Source organism: Gymnogyps californianus, chromosome 28 (genome assembly GCF_018139145.2).
Source record: "Gymnogyps californianus isolate 813 chromosome 28, ASM1813914v2, whole genome shotgun sequence".
In the NCBI taxonomy this organism is placed as follows: domain Eukaryota; kingdom Metazoa; phylum Chordata; class Aves; order Accipitriformes; family Cathartidae; genus Gymnogyps; species Gymnogyps californianus.
In genome coordinates this window covers 5,451,044-5,470,934 of record NC_059498.1, presented here as the reverse complement: position 1 = coordinate 5,470,934, position 19,891 = coordinate 5,451,044, and the positions used below count along the sequence as shown (strand labels likewise).

Sequence of the window (19,891 nt, the reverse complement as noted above, 5' to 3'; positions counted from 1 at the left end):
GTTTAAATGTCCATATTAAAAAGTTGACCCATATGCTTACCCATTTGCTTTTGAAACCCTAAGCCCCTGAAAAAGCAAAGGACACCTTCTATCGGGGTTACGCCAGGGTTTAAATCAGCCTCAAGACATGAGCAATTTCCCATCATTCTCTCTAGCCTTTTTCCTGGGGGGGGGGGGGGGAAGAAATCCCCTCTATTTAGTATCTATTGGTCCCTTGAACACAAGAACCACTTGACCCTTTTGCATAAACTCCTGTTAGCCCCTGCCAGCTGGATCCCATGTCCTGCAGCACTCTGTACACCGGGGGGTATCAAGCAAAGCACAGATCATCTGCTGACTGCTGGGCAGCTACTCACCCACCAGCGAGCAGAGTGTGCTTATCAGGATGCTGCACCTCCAGACACCAACAGCACAATGACAGCAGGACCTGCCTGTGAAATGAGGCCAAGATAAATGATGTATTGCCCTCATCCCTAACAGTGTGGCCCAGACAGAAACCAGGTGGAGGGGAGGGAGCCAGCACCTTCTGTAAACAATTCCCTGTCTCAGCTGAAACAGCTTTAGGCTGAGATGCTGGATTAAGAAAGTGATTCTTGCCCTGGACAGAAAGTTAAAGGGCAGGGGTGATAATGCACTGATGGCCAAAGGTGGTTGGGGGAACTTAGCCATTACTCAGCAGTGGTTCATTTGACCTGGCAGGAGAACATCTGATATCTAAACAGTCCCACTCATCCTGGAGCACTCAGAAACCTCTACCTTAAATATTTGATGCCCTTGTTTGATAATGTTTATTTTGCTTTCTCCCCACCTGTGTGAGGCTAATATGCTGTGAGTGGGGAAAACATGGGGTAGCACATACCAGAGATAAAACACTAATGTGTGATCTTTTTTAAACAGAGATTTATGAGACATACTATGAAGCTGACTGGGCAAAAAAGTAGGGAATTTACTATAGGGACCAGTTCTGCATTGGTCTAAATGCCATCAGCAGCATGTGATCTCCCAGATCTTCCCTTTGTAAGAAACTCGTGCAAATCATGAGACACTCAGTAGACTCATGATTTAGTACCGAGATTTTGATTGGCCTCGTCTGGGTATCAGTGTCTCCACTTCTGCATGGATAGAAGGGGAGGAGGAAAAGGTGAATTTAAGTCAGTCTCATTTCTGAGATAGTTCTATACCCTCTCACCACTCCACTGTAAGTTAAAACAGTTGTGATACAGTCATGGTTTCTGGGTTGTCCACTGAAGACTGTGCTCTCTCCTTGTGTGAGTTTATAGTTGATTGGGTGATGCCAACTTACACCAAGAATCAGGGCACCCCAGTTTCCAAGGGCGAACCACTGCCTAGGTTGTAGCCATCTTCATCTAAGCTAGTTGCCCAGAAACTCTTGGCAGTCAGCAGAGATCTAGTCAATACAGTCAGTGAAATCCAGAGGGTGATTCACCTGACCAGACATGACCTTCTCTAGAAAGGCTCCGCTCTCTCTACACACTACAGTTCCAGTGATTAGAAAGGGAAGCCAGCCCAGACGGAGGTGATGTTGTTACAAACACCCACATTTAATAAAGTGAGTCCTGCCCTTGCTGTCTGAGGCTGCTAGAGACAACAGTGCAATAGATAGGTTTGCCACTGGGTTTGTAAGTTGATTAGTTCTTAATTCAAGCGGCCCTTATGGACCAGTTCCTGGAGGCTCTTTCACCCTGCCAGCTCTAAGGCCAGTTTGAACAGCAAGGCCTCCAGTCTCCTAAAGTACTCCAGAATCCTACAAGGCCTAGCCAGCATTTAAATGAGAAGTACAGCTTTCTCTTTTGTGTTCCTTTACAAACCAAGCCCCTCCCCTCCAGTTTTTAGTATCAAAGCATTTACCACACATAAGGAGAAAATACTGTGTGAGCTGGTTTCTTTCCCTACCTCATTTGAAAATATCCTTTGGCATTTTTAGCTTTCATTTACCTATTTTGACAGCACGTCTTGGCCTCTGGGCTGATGTGTTTCCTTTCCAGATAGAAAGCACTATGGTCTTCTAAGAATTGACGTTGTCTAGTGGTTACTTCTGAGAACCAGAAATCCTGGGTTTTCTTTCTGATTTTGTCCTTGTGCAGAGAAAGCCACATTCATGTCTTTTGCCTCCATTTCCTTGTTTGTCACAGATACAGTAAAACCCCTGTTACACAGGTTGCCCTGTTACCATTGGCTGGTAGTTTCACATTCTCAGATTCATGTTTAAAAACTCTTTATTAAAAGAAAGAGCTGGCTGTCGCTTTCTAACAAAAAGTAAATAACAGAGGTGGTCACAGCGCTGGTTCTATTGCTCTTGATCGGAGATAAACCCGTTTTTATCTGCTGGGTTATTAGAAGCACACCTTTACTTGTGAAAGCTCAGGTGAAATTGGGATAAAAGCTGGAAAGGATGCGGGTTATAAGTATGTTTAAAATGTTATCTGTTCTTTCTCAAACATGTCTTTCCAGCTCAGGTATTTACATGCTGATAACCTTTTGGTCCCAATGGTGCTAGAAACTTCGTGCCTTGTATTTCAAAACTGATAAGAAATTGAAAGATGTGGAGCCTCCAAGAAACATTATGAAAAACAATCCTACTCCTTTCCCCAAGTTCCTTGGGTTGTTGTGCTACTTGAAACACTGAATTTCTGGAAGTTCTTTACTGTAGGAAATATTTTGCCCCAAAGAACATAGGAAGGAGATAAAACTTTGAGGACTGATGGAGAAGAGGAGACATAACTGCTTTTGTTATTCAAAGGTTTGGCCTTTGTTCTTTGATCTGCCACTCTCGTAGATTCCTTCCTATCAGCAGATCAAGGAGAATTTTTATCTTGCTGGGAGCCTTTGCGTATGCTGTTATTTTTTATTAAAATTCTTTTGCAGTAATATCAAGAAAAGTTTTGCAACCATCTCTGTTTTGTCTTGTAGGAACTGAACAGACAAAAAACCTCCATATTTTTTATGTTTTAAATAAGCTAGTGAGCAAATGTCCTTGGAATGCTTCCCCCCACCCCCCTTTTATGCAGCGGTGTGGCCACACCGTAGAGGAAGGTTTAGCCAAAAAGTAGAAATTTAGCAATGTTGGACATATCTGAGAGCAGGAAAGCAGGGAAAGCTCATGCTACTGCTTGACTTTCACTGAGCTGGTAGATACCGAGAATAAACTTTCTCTGATGTTATATAAAAGGAGTTCAGCAGATCTAAGGACAAGCAGAAGTGCGGTTTTGCTGTTAAAAAAAACCCAAACAAACAAACAAGCAAAACGCTTTGCAAGTGATACTGTCTAGCACAGACTGGATATCAAGTGAAATACTGACACTGGATTCCCATTCCTCGAGATCAAGACAGGAAGGAACCTTGGCAGGGTGAAACTTCCCCTGCCATTCCCCACCTTATGAATAAACACAAGGGCTCATTCTCCCAGGCCCTCTCACTGGCACCTTTCACAAGCTCTCCATTTAGTGAACAAGAACGAGGAAACTACAGGGGGATATGCAGCTCTGAATTTACTGGCAGAAACACCAGCAGTTTCGGCTTGATGCTGTTGACCTCTGATCACTGCGTTAAGTTTTTATGTTCAAGTAGCTGGTACAAGCCCAATTTTATGAATTGAGTTTTAAACTTGTACAAAGGTCTTCAGAAGGAACAAAATTTAGACCGTTAAGCTGTTGAAATGATGCTGATACTGACCTGAAATACTCTGATCTTGCAGAGACAGAGCCCAAAAGGCACTCAGACACTGAGCAGATACTTTGCACACATCAAATGCATTACTTTAGTGACACGTATCCTCTTCTTGTGCTTCCATGAATGTTTCATCTTGCTGAGAGATGATGACCACAAAAGACAGTTAATGCAATGTGCTTCATCCAATGTGCTGGAATATAGTCCAGCACAGCAGGGCACTGAGGCCTTGGCACAGAGACAGTTAAGCAAGCCAGATGAGGTTCCAGTCATACCTTTCTTAGCCAAGACTGTGCAATTGATTTATGTCCAGTGCTGATGATGACAGAAAAGTGCAGGCTAGTTAAAACAGGGCTCTTGGTGTATTTCATGTATGACTGGACAAAGCTTAACACAGCAGGTCAAAGACATCGCAAAAATTCAGGTCCTCAATAAATACCCACTTCTGCATCTCACTCCAAGGCTCCAGAGGGTATCACCCTAACGAGCTTGGCACTGCCTGCAAGCTGCAGATTCCTGCCCTCAGGCTCTGTCCACGCTGTACAGCATCAAGCAGCTGACCTCAGACTGCCTTCATCAGCTGTTCAAATGGACCTCGCTCAAACTGGCCTCGGGGAGTGCTCAGACCACCCTTCCTGCAGGCAAAACTTGCTGCACGCTCGCTTCCAGCACCAGCGTCCTCACAGGCAGCTGGGAATTGGCCAGCTCGACTGTCGTGTCCTCAGGAACAGTTAAACGTACCTGAGGAATGTCCCTTCCCTCCCAGCTGCAGGAGTTACAGCCAGGGCAGAAGCCACTTGAGACAGACCAGCCAACCGTGGTACCTCTGATGTCTTTCACTGTAAGGTGCACGAAGCAGAAAGCATCTCCCCTTCACAGCACCTAGCAGAGCGAGAGCCTCACCCTCCTGGGAAATAGCGTGCACAGTACAAAACCTTATCTCAGTCTTTCCCTGCCTTTCCCCCCTTATTATCTTGAGAGAAAACAAAGATTTTGTGGTTGGATTGTATTCTTTGCTGGCTTTTTTGGATGGAGCAGCAGAAACAATATTAAATGCACAAAGAATGCCTGCTGATTTTCATGGCACTATCAATTTCCTCTCCAGCGTGGAGGAGAGGCAGGGTATGGGTCAAGGGAAAAAAGATTTACTTTTCCTTGATATGCACAGCCTTGGCAACACAGTTGTGAATGTACTGAATTTGTAACAAGCCATTCAAAAAAAGCTCCCCTAGAAGACTTTATAACTTTGTAGGCAACCAGCCTCCATAATCAAGTCTTACAACATAGCTCGCTACTCCATAAATTTGAAATAAATCATAAAAGGGGCATATTAAAATAATTTGTATCAGTGGGGACTGATTTAAAGCCCAGCTCCTCATCCATCAACGAGATGCTTTCATTTGCTAGCATATTCCTCCAAACTGCAGGAAAAGCTTCGCCAAATCCATTAATAATAAAGAGAAGAGAGCCTTCACAGAGCAAATGGACAAAGGGAAAGTGGAGAATGATTCTCATAAACTTCTTTTTCTTTACAAAATCCCCTCCAAAAATAATTATGGGAGACAAATGCTGCCGCGACTTTTGATCTTTTATTGAAGAATAATTTAGGACAATTTTTAATGCACGATTTTTTATTTTTTTTTTTTTTGCCATTCAGCTCCGAGGGGATAATACAGTAAGGGGGAGAGTGGCTGGGAAAAAAAAATTTGGAAGGCATTAAACCCATCCGTTTCACTGGGGGAAGTCTAGCGAAGAAACTGGGTATCTAGCTGAAGAAATGGGTATCGGTGATGCAAAGGGAAGGACTTCCACTTTTTTTCCGCTTTTCTCATCGTTTCGGTTGAGCCGCAGTAGCTATTTGCGGCTGCCGCAGAACTGCCCCGTACCTGCGCGGCGGCGGGGCCGGCGGGGAGGAGCGGGGGGGCCGCGCGAGGCAGGGGCGCCCCGGGCCCGCCGGAGCGGAGTGTCCCAGCGCCGAGGGAACCCCCGGCTTCACCGGGCTCCGCTGCTGGGTTTCCCGCAAACCGCTGCAAAGCTGACAGTAGCTCTAACCTGTCCTTCGGATGAGCTCTGTGTTTAGAAGCATTGCTCCAAAAACATTGTGTTTGCACACGCCGGAGTGTTTTATCAAGAAGACTCGGCATTGCCTTTGAAATATGAGAGCCTTAAAAAAATCTCCGACTGCTAGGAGGAGCTGTATTTTCTTCACTCTGTCAATCGGCATTTAAATGTGAACTACCTCGAATCCTTCCGTAGGAAACACAATTAAAGTGTCATTAAGAAAGCATTTTTCTCGTATCCTTTTCTATAATAAACGAGTTAGGCTCAGTGTTTGCGCGCTGTGTGGTGTGCTGAAACACACGGTAAATCCGTGGCCATTTGACACACTAATCGGAGCAAAAGGGATTCAAATCGGGAACTAGATTTCAAGTACTGCTCCTTTTCATGCCAGCAATGCCAATATTTTCAGGTGTGTCACGTTCAGAGTAACTCACACAGAGAAATATTTTGTAGTAGCAACTAAAAAAAAAAAATTCCTTCCTTTCTCCGAGACATATTAATAATATAACCGAGGTTAAAAGCCACTTTTTTGTTTGAGGGAAAATATTCTCGCCTAAATTACGGAAATTATTTGGGAAAGACTTTTTGTTGCTGGTTTTGATCTTTTAGCTTGGCAAGAAGAAGGGACTCTCTGAACTCTTAGCAAAAGTTAGAGAGACTTCGTTTTTAGACGAGAAACAGTTTGTTTTACCGTCTTTTTGCAGTGCCAGCTTCTCTATTTGAAATAAGCGGCATGTTGTTTTCTTTCTGGTAATGCTGTTTTCTTGCTGTCTTCCCACGTGTAGCTCCGTGCCTTGCTGTCTCAAGGGAAAAGATTGTGAAGACGTGGACTAAAAAACACGGGGGACTCCAAGCACCCACTGCTGAGCTAGGAGTGGGAAATGCAAAGAAAATGATTCGGGCAGAGTTGATGAATGAAGGAAGAAATTAAATAAAGACAGACCGAGGTAAGATTTCCACGAGGTAAGATTTCCACTGAACTAACTCCCAGGGGAAAGACCAGGAGAATCGTGTGAGATTCCCCACTCTCCTCTTTTTTTTTTCCCTGCTACCAAAACGCTTGTGTTTTGCCACCTCACCAGGTTGTTTAATCAACAGGGACTGTGATAACCTCCAGAATTTTATAGCTATTAACAAATCCTTTAAATCTCATTGGATTAGCTTTATGGCCACTAAAATGGAGTTCACCTTCCTCATGTCCGATTTTAAGAGATACCTCATGCACAGTTTGGCAATCCTGTGTGAAAAGGCTGTAGGCTCACAATATAAACCTCACATTCCCCTTGTTCTCAGAGATGCTCTGCCAAGGTATTACAAGGGTGCAAACATTTCTCAAGGCTGTAGATCCTCAAACAGAAGTTCTTGCCGTGGGCTCTGGGGACAAACCCTGCCCTCCCTGGGACCCTTCAGCTCCCAGGTAGGAGTTCCTACCCCAGGGTCTGACCCCAAACCCTCTGGCAACTCGCACAGGCTTTTTGCCAAGCTCCCAGACAGACAGCGGGTGCCCAAAATAAAAGTCTCCCCGCCTTTACCAGAGACCCAGCGCCCCAGACAGGGGCAGATTCGGCTCCCAATGCATCCCTGAGACATCTCGGGTCTCTGGGACTGTCCCCAGCCGACCCTCGTTCCCTCAGTCACCTCACAAGGTCGGCCACGGAGCTGCCCTAGGTATCGAGCCGGTTGTTATCTCCTTGGGCGCCACTTTGGATTTGCCTTGTGGTTCTGTCTTCTTTCTTTTTAATGGGAACATGTACAGGTTTTGCAATAAGCCCCTTTGCAATATTTCTGTTTTGCATCGAATTTTGATTTGCTCTTCTGATGGAAGACTTTCAGAAAAGTCTTTTGTTATTGTTGCTGAGGCAGATTTCAGCTTGCTGTTACCTAAAGCCATCTCCCCTGTTATGGCTTCAGGCAGAAATAAATCAGCCTTAATTTCACTCATTTTAGGTTTTAATCCCTTGCCGTCGGATATACTTTTACATATAAAAATATAGATTTCTATAATATATAATATGTAATATGTAATATGTATGTGTGCATTTTATACTTTATATAAACACATTTATATATATATATATATATATATATATATCCCTTTCTCCCCCCCGTTGCAGTTTTTATGGTTGTACTGAGTTTGCAGGATTGTACCTTGTCGCACAGGCCCCCCGGGCAGAGTAAACGTCCATGAACTATCCACCCTCCCGGAAGGGCTGACCTGTGCTCTCTGCACTGAAAAGCAGCTCCTGCCTTTCTTGGTGTGTCCTCCCTGGCTCAGTGCTTTTTCTTTTTTAACCCCAAATAATTTTTCAAAGCAGCCTTCTGGCCGGGAGTGCTGAGTGCTGGCCTTCGTGAGGGCTGGCTGGGATGCAGAGACCCAGGCTTGACCCCATCTCTGGTCCTCAGGCCAAGCTGGGCCCATCTTTGGGTGAATTCATTTCAGGCTGAACTTTGTGTGAACCTGGGCCCGAGGGGAAGGGAACCCGACAGAGCAAGGCTGACGGAGGCAAGTTCTGAGCAAACCCATCAGCCTGAGTAAATATTGAACAAGTCCATGTGAAGGCTGGGGTTGAAATGGAGCTGTCAGACCAGTGTAAACTGAAAGGATAGGTGAGGCCTCTGAAGAGCAAGGAAACATTTTGTACACTCACTTCTGCAATTGTTCCTTCCACCCGAGCCCTTTGCCCCAGACCTCATTTCACCTGCCTGAGAGGCTAAAGCAACCCTGCAGCTCATCGGCGCTGAAATATCTGTGCTGGTGGAAGCAAATGGCTCAGGGGCAGAGGGGTGAGCAAGGGGACGGCACCGTGGGGTGGCCCTTTCAGTGTAATGAGCCGGGAGCATTACAGCTAGGGTCGGACATGAGACAGCAGATTGGAGGTCCCCAACTTAAATCCAGGTGACCTACGCAGCATCAATCCTGAAAAATAAATATACTATATATTTGATACAAATACAAGTGAAATACATTGTCTATAAATGTATATAATCCCAATGAACACATATATGCCCAGCTCCCAGGATCTAACCCGACCATGCTGCCGGGGCTGTGGGGCAGAAGTCCCTGAGGACGGGAAAGGGCTGTTAGGTGTGCAAGCTCTCCTGCCCAGTGGGGATCTGAGGGCAGCTGCCCTCAGCCAGTGCTTCCCATGGCTGCAGGTCTTTTGCCTGGTTCTCCAGGGATTTTAGTGACACCTAAAAATGTGTTCATGACAAAATGGTGAGAAAATTTAGCAGGCATGAAAATCCCTCCTGGTTTACCTGATTTAGGGTGTATCAACTCCCTTGGCAGTGTTGGCATGTAAGCAGGTGCATGGGCACCTTGCTGCCTTGGGGCCGCTCGCAGAAGATGGATCAAACTCTGTTTCAGTTCTGACTCGCTCACTGTGTGATGAAAACGTCTCGCCCTCGTCCTGCTCTGGTTTTGCCGGGAGCTGAGGAAGGGGTGGCCCCTGACTAGTTTTTCTTTGTGAAATGAGTTTGGAGAAACCCAGAAGGCTTCCTCCCCTCTTCTCCTCCTCTTCAAGGCATCAAAGGCTTTTAGGGGCCGGCAATAGCCCAACCCGGCCACAGTACAGTCAGAGGGGGAGGTTTTGTCCCAAGACAGAGACCCCCAGGAATGCTTCACACCTTCAGTGCAAAGAGGCTCCAGGAGCAGAGTTAATGGCAGCCAGCAAAGTGGAGTTGAAAGTAAGGGAGTCTTCAGGGTATTATTATTCTTATTTTTTAATAGAATGTCCTCTTCTGAGATCAAAAGGGCCTCACATCGTGAGAACAAATGCTTTAGGGAGAAGAGAAACATTTCACACCAAGGGGTAAGGAACAGATGGCCCTGGAGTAGCTGCCACGCCAGGCCAGAGTGCCGGGTGTGCTCCTCGGGTCTCTGTTCTGGGAGCAGAGCCGGAGGAGAGGGACTCTGGGCATCCCTTCCCCATTCCCTCCTCCCGCAGAGGGACAGCAGCTCCAACACGGCGACTGCCATTAATAATTGACACGGTTACGTTTCTTTAACTGGGAATTTCCCCTTCCTTTGGGATATTAAAAGAATAAATCTCCATTAAGACATGGCTTTGTGTGTGAGTGTACAGGGGGACTTGGCTAATTTTCTTGCTCATGAAAAATGCAATACCAGGGACCCACGGACAGACACACATGGAGATACGGGAATATACTGGATTATAAATAGCCACGTTGTTGTGTATCATTTGTATAAAACAAAGGAGTGTGTGTAAACCTCATATTTGTGAAAAAGCCCAACTATCACGATAGGGCTAAGTCTAGGGACTTCTGCATGCAGGTCTGCAGAGACTCGTGTGTGCCTCTTTTTGCGTAGTCTACGCCGATGTACTGTGGTAAGGAGCATGCGTTCGTGTCCCGTATGGATACATAGGTACCTGTGTGGGTACTGAAGTACCAGTGCCTGCTCTTTATCTGCTTCTCTGGGTGTGGGGTGGACACGGGTGTCCCTCACCACCTCACAGGAGCATGTGTAACCGGCCGAGGGACCCCCAGCCGCGGGTGTCCTGGCGTGGCCTTCCCAGCCGGCTCCTGCTTCACAGCAGTGGGTTTCGGGCTCTTGAGACAAAAGGGAGCGTGAGAAACTTGGAGGGAGAGAGGGAGGGGAAAAGAGATTAGCTGTGTGGGGTGATCGTTGTTACAGAAACACGGCTTGGCAGCGAGGGGGGCAAAGGGAATGGGGTGAGGGGGGAGCCCGGAGGGGGTTACATATGTAAGGGCGCATCGGCACCGTCTCTGCGGACTCTTCCGGAGAGTCCCTTTGAGTTTCAAATGGGAGCTGGGAGCCTTTGTTGTGCCCGACACACTGACACATCAGTACCCTCCTTTTTGTCCCGGCCTTTCCGCTCTCCCCCGGCTCTCACGGGGCCGGCCGGCCCGGCGCTGCCCGCCTCACCTGGGAGCGAGCGGGGCTCCGGCCCCTTCCCGGGCGGCGTAGGAGCAGAGCAGGGCCCAGAGACGTAACCGGGGGCGAAAATCATCTCAGTGGAAACTCACGGGCTTTCTGAAGCAAAACGCCCTGTTTCGATGAGACAGCTTAAATCGCACAGGTTCAACAAAACCTTCAACCGCATTGGTTCAACGAATAGGTTAAACCAAGCTGACTCACACCCAACAGGTTATAAAGTCAATCAGGCTGCCTGTGCTTTTTTTTCTCTCCTGATGTTTTGCAAACTGCTAGTGTAACAAAATCCTCTTTTCACCTTTTCCCCTTCTTTTTTTTTTTTTTTTTTCCCCTTATCTCTGAGCTAATTGGACACTCAAAAACCTTTTCTTTCGGGCAAGAGAGGTGTATTAGATGGAGGAAGATTGTATCGCCGGGGAAGAGCGATGCTCTGTCGCCCAGGGACCTCCAGATGAGCCGGGCCGGGGCCGAGCGGCGCTGCGGGGCAGGGTGCCCGGGCTCGGCTGCGGTTGCAGCAGGTACTTTGCTCATTCCTCTCCCCACTCACGCCCCCACCGAAAAGGTTTGCAAATTTGACGAAGCCAGAACAATAGTTCCTCCTGGCAGCCCCTCTGTTTACTTGTTTAGAAATCCCAGAGGCGTTTCGAGGTAAAAAGGTCAGAGCTATACCCGGGCTCGCTGCCTCCTCCCTCCCCGCCCGGCCCCGGGACGGCTCTGACCCGCCGCGCAGCGCTGCCCGTACCCGCGCCGGGCCGCGGGCTCCATCCCTCCGCGAACTGATCTCGTGTGTTACTTATACTGTGGAAAACACCCTTTCAGGGGTCGCCTTGGGAAGGTGAAGGAAGGAAACCAAAATTGACGCTGCGTTTTATTTTTGAGTTGGATTAGCCTCACAGAACTGTTCCGTGTAAATGAGAAACTCGCTTTGCCCCCACCCCGGACCCCAAGTCCGTTCCAGTTGATGTTGCTGCTTCAGTAGTGCAGATCTGTTTCCATGCCGGGATGCTTACACTGAGGATGGTGATGATTTTCTGTTCTCATCAGGCCTCGTTGCACTGTGAAATAACTCCACGTGGAGAATGCCGCGTTTCTATCCGGTCCTGTCTGGGCGACTTGCTTTGAACGCCCCCGAAGGGGAGGCGAGCGCCGGGCCCGATCCTGCCGATGCCAAGAGGGGTGTCGTAGGGTACCCTCAGGAAGCAGGATCGGCCGTTTTGTTTGGGAGCTTTGGCAGCAGCCGGAGATCTTTTCCTTCCTCCTCCTCCCTCCGAGCCCGGGCTCCCCCCGCCCCGTGTCGCGCATTTCCCTGGACGGGAGAGATTTCCATTTCGCTTAAAGTCGAGAGGACTTGCATGTGGAAAAAGTAAACTTTATTAGACTGAGGTAGTTTCATTTCGAGATACAGAGCACGGGGAAGGGAGTGGAGGGGAAATGGGAGATTCCGATTAGAAACCGCTAGTTTTTCTCGATGACGTTTTTCCCTTTAAAACAATCTTTAACAAAAGTTGCCGTGGTTTTCAGTTCGTCCTACCCTAAGGTTTCTCGTGGGGAAGGGAAACAATTTAGCCATGGTTAAATAATGTTTTTATCGGACTCCGATAAGCCTAAGAGGGTGGGGGTACAAGGAACCGTGCTACTTCGCTCCAACACTTCAGGCTATCGAGACGTACAATAAATAGCAGCCAGTGCATCAGTGCCTGGGGGAGCCAAGCCCCGCGGCCCCCCCGCAGCCTTGTTCCCGTCCACCTTCACACCTCCTACGACAGTGACCGTTGCCCAAAGCACCCCGAGGTCAGCCTTCGCCTCATCTCGTTTTCTCTGATAGCACAACCCTCCCTCCCCCAGGATCAGTAACAGTCAGAGTCGCAGAGCGTGTGGAAAACCCTGTAAAGCAGTAATAGTGCAAAACGGTAGCAGAGGAGTTGCATTTTTTTGCTTGGTGTTTGGGTCTTTGCAGAGGCCTCTAGCATCTTGGGCGCCACAGATCTCCTTCCAAGATATACATACAGTAAATAAAAGGGAAACAAAAAAAATACCCAAAACTTTTTTACAATCTCGCGGGGAGGAAAAATACATCAAACGTAGGATTCTTGCAGGCAAAAGTCGTTGTGCACATTTTTAAAACGGGAGAAAGCTAAATTCGTTTTAAAGTTTCTGTAGTTGAAAGTGCAGTTCCTATAGGGGAGGGAGAAGGGAGAGGGAGAAACGTCCCTGAGACAAACGCCTATTGCTAAGGATATACGAGGACACGGCTGCTCCTTTGGAGTCCAGTGTTTTACAGAGGGTCTATAAATTAAGAAAGAGAAATGCAAGCGGGAGAATTGATATCACACGTGTGGAGACGGCCGGAGCCAAAGGGACTGCTTGGAGGGAAGCGTAGCCTTGCTTCCACGCGTGTGTGCGGACGGAGCTGTGCGTGGGAGGTGCGTGTTCGTGCGTGTGTGTCTGTTGGGGTCTGCAGGGAGCAGCTGCCCCTCGAGGGCAGCCCCGGGCTGATCCCTGTGCCTCTGCGGGGACGCGTTTCAGGAAGACACGGAGCTGGGGGAGGCCTCAGGTGAGGTGCAGTTGGACTGATCCGAGGCTTCACTCGCTTCCTTCGCAGACCTGGAAGCAGCAGCCGGGGCGAGACCTTCCTTTTCCCTCTTCTTCTGCTTCATTCGCCTATTTTGGAACCAGATCTTGACCTGGGTTTCGTTGAGCTCCAGGGTAGCGGCGATCTCCACCCTCCGGGCCCGGGTGAGGTACTTGTTAAAGTGAAACTCCTTCTCCAGTTCCGTCAGCTGCTTGGTGGTGAAGTTGGTGCGGATGGTGTTGGGCTGGCCCAGCAGTCCGTACTCCGACACTTTAGCTGTTAACGAGCAAACACCAACAGGGCAGGAGCAGTTGGGACAGGGGGGCTGTGGGTGCGGGCTTTCCCCCCTCTCCCCTCCTCTCCTGGGCATTTGGTCCCTCCACCGCCCGGAGCTTCGTGCTCCCTCCCGGCTCCTCAGCTGCCCCTGGCTTCCCAGCCCAGGGATACAACCTGGAGGGACAGACCACCCCGGGCTCTGCAGAGCTGCGCGCCTTTCCTTGCCACCATTCCCTTCAGTTCCTTGCAAACTTGCCATGAGAGTTGAACGTCCGTGGGAAGGAGTGGAAGGGGAGGGCGAGGGTGATGATGGAGGGAGGAGGAGGGAAGATTGTGATTTAAGGAAGATTGTGGAGAAGGAAGTTGAACAATAGGGGAAATGGAAGCAAGGACTGTGGAAGAAGCAGGAAGCCCGGAGCGTTTCCTATTCCGAGCTGGGCTTAAATCGCATTGGGCCTGCGGGAAACTGAGCTTAGGGACCCTCCATCAGATGTGTCTGGAAAATCTCTAGCTGGCTTTTCCTCAAAGCTGAGCTGGTGTTTAAAAAAAAAAAAAAAAAAAAAAAAAAAGCCCAAAGCAAAACAAATCCGTGTTCCCCTGGAAGATGAGCCCAGTCACTTTGGGTACAAACCCCGGGGAAGGCAGCCTTTCCTTGCAGGGCTGGGGAGCTGCCCCCCGCCTCCCTCCTCCCCCGGCTGGGGACCATCCTCGCCCAGCTCTGCGCTCCCCAAACTCACCTGTCTTGGGCGGGTTCCTCTTCACTTTCATCCAGTCGAAGGTCTGCGTGGTGCGGGCGTTGGGGCACGGCTCGGAGGGGCACGCAGGGTCTTTGTCCTCGTTTAGAGAAGGCGAGAGGTTGCTGTAAACGCCGGGCAAGTAGCTGGGCTGCTCCTGCCCGTAAAGGTGTTGTTGCTGGTACTGCCCAGCGGCCGCCACCGCCCCGCAGTAGCTCTCTGCTAAGGAGCTGAGGTTGGATCCCGCGTTGGCGGAGTACCCGGCCGCTTGGAAGTACACACCATCCGCGTCCTGCTGGCCGAGGTAGAGCTGGTGGTGCCCGTAGCTGGGGCTGCAGGTTTGGGCTGGGTACCCGGCGGCTGGGGCAGCGCCCGCGAAGGGGATGGGGCGCCCGGAGGAGGAAGGGTGGTAGCCGGGGCTCTGCTGGGGGAGATGGGCGGCCGCGGCCGCGCTCCCTCCCATGCCAAAGCGCCCGTCTCCGTTAAAAGTGTCACTGGCGGGGCTACCTGAGCAAGAGGGGAAGGAAGGGGAGCTTTGCTCTAAATGGTGGTAGGCACCCGTCCCACGGTTACAAATTGCATACTCTAAGAAGGAGTTCATCCTAGTATTGTCCATCTGCCACTGATGGAGGAGGGTCAGCCTGTTTTGGGGGGGATTCCGCCTGCCCTACAACCTTTAGATAGTATGTCAAAGCTGTAAAACTTCCTTCCACGCATCGCTGGCCCTCGAACCCCGCAGCCTTCGGCGGGGCCGGGGTGGGGGCAGGGGGAGGCGGCCACGTGGTCCGCCCCCAGCCCAATGAGCGAGGGGCTCCTGAAGTTTGTCACATCTCTGAGCTCATCCATCAAGGCCCTGACATTTGCATGACAAAGGGGTTTCAATCAAACCCTACCCATCAATCTGATAACAACACGAATACGTCAAAATCTTTCCTCAAAGACTTTAAAAGAGAGGAGGGAGGTGGGGTGTGGGGAGGTGGAGGGGAAGAGGGGCTGGGGGAAGAATTAGAATTGTCCACGACTGTTTTAAGTGCTAAAAAGGCCCCCAAGTTATGCGATTAGCCAATTTCAGCAGAACTTCCCCTTGCCCCAACTTAAAAAGAAGGTTTCCCCCAACCCTAGCTCCATGTGAGAAAAAGAAAGACAGAGGGAAAAGAGGTAGGGAGGTCTGACTACTCTGTCCCCCCAAGCACAAAAGGATGCTCTTTTCTTCATTTCGAAACTTTTCCCTAGAAAGTAGCTCGAACATGTTTGGCGTTTTCTGGGCTGAGGAGTCTAATAAAAGCCCCTAAGAAAAATACGCTCCATATGTTTTAATTTTGCCACACCGGCTTTGTGTCTAGGGCCAGTGTGGGTAAAAGCAGTGTAATTAAATCAATATTCTAATGAGGCGATGAAATAAAGTTAGGAAGACAGAATGTCTTTTGTTGGAGAAATACCATGCCCAGCTTAGCAATTAGAGGAATGGAACTAAAAATGATCCATGTGTCTATCTATGTATCCATCCATTCACCCATTTACTACTGAACGGTATCCATCCATCTACACATTTACTACTGAAAACAGGAAATGTTTTAAGGGCTTTAACCAATTGTGGAACATCAAGCTCTACTTTTCCATGGCAAACCTGGTTTGATCTTTCCCCGAATCTATTGTCAGACTGGAGCTTTCCCCTAGCAGAGTCCAGCTGATGAGTAGGTGGAACGGCACTGACTTCAGGCCGGCCACTCCACTGCTCAGAGAATGGAAACATAGGTAGGCAACATTTATTTACTTGTTAGCAGAAGGGAGACAAGAGCACCCAACAATATGACGCCCACAGTCATTTGTTACTTGTCAGGATATTTACTGGTTATTCAGCCTCTAAGAAGAACCAGGAGGACTCTTTTTTTTTTTTTTTTTTTTTTTCCCCCCAGGCCAAAAGTTCACTTTGAAAGGCATAAACACGTCCTTCAATTGGTAGGTTTGGCTGATGCAACACGTTGGGGTAACATTTGTTAAGAAACTGCAACACAGGCAGCCATGGCATCAACCTTCCTCCCTCCTTTAAATCCCCCCGAGAGAAAACATGAGTTTTAGCCAATTACAACTCTTGTCCTTCGATAAAAAGAATGAGAAAACTATTTCCAGAGCTGCGTGCCTATTTATTCATTTATTCTGCCGACTTTGCTGATGCTGAGATATTCAAGAAGAAAATCTTTTAGGTTACAAATGCTCTCTGAAACTCGCTACCTCCTTTTTTGCATAAAACAACCGAAAGTGATTATAAAGTTTCAAAGCAACTCTCATGTCATTCCCCTTGCAAGAGAAATCGGTTTCTAATTTGATTCCAGGAGCGCTTTTTATATTATTTTGCACTCGCGTTTAAATGAATTTATTATATTTAAACGATGCCTACAATAGATGATTTATGGGTGTAAAATGAAAAAAGAAAAGGATAGATGTTTATTTCATCCTTGAATCAATTGTTTCGTATTGTCTGATAATTTTCCACCGTGATCTCACTCCACTGTTACATTAAGGGGATGCTTTATGTCATTAAAATACAGCTGTCTTCTGGAGCTTCAGAATTAGCTCTGAGAGAGCTCACTGCTGCGGAGTTATGAAGGAAAAAGTTTTGCCATAGAACTCCTCTCAGCGAAGGCTAAAACAAAGTTTAGACCTGAGGCAGTTCTGAGGTGAAAGCACAGAGTTTCTTTGGTAGATGGAAAAGTCGGATAGGACGGGATCAAAAGTTTAGCCATGAAATGCAGCAAACATCCCGACTCGAGCAGGGGATGAAATGCAGTCCTCGGGCTCCTGGGAGCCACTCCAGCCCCGGCTTCTGGGGGAAAGTGAAGATACTGGTGAGGTGGGGGTGTGAAAGTGAAGACAGAGCCGAGGAGGGGATGTGTGGAGCTGAAGTCACTTTGGCAAAGGCTTTTTTTTGTCCCTCTGTGGAGGGAACTGTCAGATCGCGAAAGACGGGGTGTTGGAGCCGGTTTCCTCCCAGAAAGGGGCCGCTGCCTTCCCGCTCCTCCCTGCCCCCCGGGCACTGCGGGGCCGCTCGCCATCTGCTCCTCTCCGCAGCCTGCTCAGGCCCCTCACTTCTTACCTGCTGTAGGAGCCCAGGCAGCAAAGCACCGGGCACATTTCGGGGTGTGGCGGGACAGAAGGTGCTGGGTTCCCACCCCCTGCCCGGGGCCGGCACCCCCGGGGTTCTCCTGGGTGCCCCTTCTCAGAGCTGCCAGGCTGACGGGCCCCGGGCAGGGCAAGTGGGGTAGCTGCGCTTCAGCCCACGCTGCCCTCCGGCTCCGGCTTACTTCCACAAAGTGACATGGTCTTCCCCAAAATGCATGGCTTGTGGCGACTGCGCGGTATTTTCGAAAGCCGCAGCGTCAACGTGCGTGCAGGCACGCTGGGAATCGCTTAGGAATCGCTTTCCCAAATTTTCTGCTTAGCCGCTTGCCCTGGATCCGATATCAAATTGCTGCTGGTTTTGTTATTGATTTTAATTCCCCTTGTGGAGAAGGTGGGAGACCCAGTTTCAGTACGACCTTCATAACGTGCAGGAGAAGGAAATACCAGAGTATTATTAACAACCAATCGCCGGGTGAGCCTAATTATATCACTTACACATTTATTTCTTTAAAACCTCCTTTATGGGGAGTTGAGAGAGGGAAGGCAGTCAAAGAAAAGGTGTAGGTGGAGATTCTCAAATTACCAGAGCTCTATCCTACCCCCCCCAAATAGTTACTTAGCCTTTCATTATATTTATTACTTGATTTTAACTTATGTATTGAGCGAAACAGTAGTTATTCCTACCCCCTAAACCACAGACGGCACCGTTTTGGGGATGCTGCTGTCTTTCACTCAACAGGATTAAAATAAAGTGTCTGGAGTTGGATGAGGGTAGAGGGTGAGCGGGGAATTTTTAGCTCTTTGATTCCTGGGAAAAGAAACTCCGCTGTCCGGGAGCGGGGTCGGCTGGTCCACGGGAGGCAGAGGAAATCACTTCCTTGCCTGCTGCTCCAGATTTCTTGCACGGCACTGAGTGTGCAGCACTCCGCGCAGAGCTGCTTTCCCACCCCCCGACAGCTGATGCGGGCCTAAAGCACTTCAGGAGCTACCGCCCCTAAACCCCAGGCTTTAATTGATGAGCAGGTAAGAAATGAGGAGGTCAGCACCAGCATAACATCATTTTTTCGCGGAGCTCTTGCTGGCGGGGGACCTCTCATGCCCACCAAAGGCATCCCGTGCCCTTGGCCCCTCCATCCACCCCGCGGCAGAGGGACACGGTGTGACAAAACCTGGGGCAGCTCATCGACTCGCTGTCCCGGGGTAGAAACACACCCACACCCCGTCACTACTAAATTAGCGAGATGGAGCTTTTGGCTCCCTAGGGAAAACCACGCTTTTTGTTCCAACCCGATGAAGACATCTTATTAAAATAAACCTCTTCTCGGGAGCAGTTTCTCCGTTTTAGCCGCATAAAGTGGCTCCACGAAACTCGGGGCTGCAGCAGCCTGGGGCGGGGAGAGCGAGGGGAGATTTCGCCCTTCCCTGAGAGATGGTTTGTTTGCTTTCAAACAACTCTTCTGACATGGAGGATAGGGCCCTTCTGAAGGCGGTTTGTGGGAACACCTCTCGTAAGAAATCTTTACCCGAAGAGTTTTCTGTGCAGGCGACACAGAAGGAATGAAGCATTTCCAAAGGCTCCAGAGGGCTCAGAGTCTTCAGATGCTTCGCTTTAGAGTTAAATATAACTCTCTGCGGAGAAAGTTTGTGTCGTGCGTAAGAAATGTCACTTCTGGCTCCTGGCGGGGTGATTTATAAGAAGCACTGCTGACGCTGGGGGTGCGTGTTTGGCTGCGGACTTCGTTATCACCAAAAAGGACTTGTCCCTAGAAATTGTCAGAGAAATTTATAGCCCCGGCACGTGTCTTGGTTAGATCATAGGCTGCTAAGCTATATTTGGGGCTAAAAACTGAAGAGGGAAAATAAAATAATATATGGAAAAAATGCTTCAGAGTTTGGGAGTCCAAAGAAATGCAGAAGGAATCTCCTTAATGAGTTACAAGCACCGGACTATCTCCGAGCTGCAGAATAAATACGAGACAATTAAGATAAGATATAATAATTCTTATCTGCCGCTCCCGGGAGCAGGGCGGGCGCAGCGGCGGGGACCGGCCGGTCCGTGGCCTCCCCGCGGAGGCCGGGTCGGGGTGGGGACCGGCACCGTGACGGGCTCCAGCACGATGTCGTGAGGGACCCTGGACGGGGACGGTCCACAGGTGGTCAGCATCCCCCGGAGGGGATGGGAGCCTTTGTAGCCAGGGAGAAGGACATGTTTTGTGTTCTCGGTCTCCTGACCAACACTTTGAGTGGAAGATTTGGGTGAGAAATGCCTTTTTCCATATTTTTTCCTTTTCAGGGTGGCACAGACCCCTCAAATCCCGCCTCCTCCTGCGCCAAAAGATCAAATTCCTCCTCCGATGGCTCGGGGGAACCTGTCCTGTTTCCTTGTGAACCGTATCGGCTACTTCTACGTGGTCCCCAGGGCAGAGGTGTGTCTGTAAGCCGGGTCGTCTCACTAATGAGATTCATTTAAGCCTTTCTGCTCGGTGAGAGTGGAGAGGAGAGGTCTGTATCTGCTGTTCCTGT

General features: G+C 49.1%; 1 protein-coding gene across 1 annotated transcript; it reads right to left on the bottom strand.

Moving 5' to 3' along the window:
• Window positions 1-13,188: 13,188 nt before the first annotated feature.
• On the bottom strand, window positions 13,189-14,864 carry HOXB1 (homeobox B1). Its single transcript, XM_050911836.1, has 2 exons — window positions 14,252-14,864; window positions 13,189-13,514 (listed from the first exon to the last, which is right to left on the bottom strand). The coding sequence occupies exons 1-2, from the start codon at window positions 14,862-14,864 to the stop codon at window positions 13,189-13,191; spliced, it is 939 nt and encodes a 312-aa protein (XP_050767793.1).
• Window positions 14,865-19,891: the final 5,027 nt, after the last annotated feature.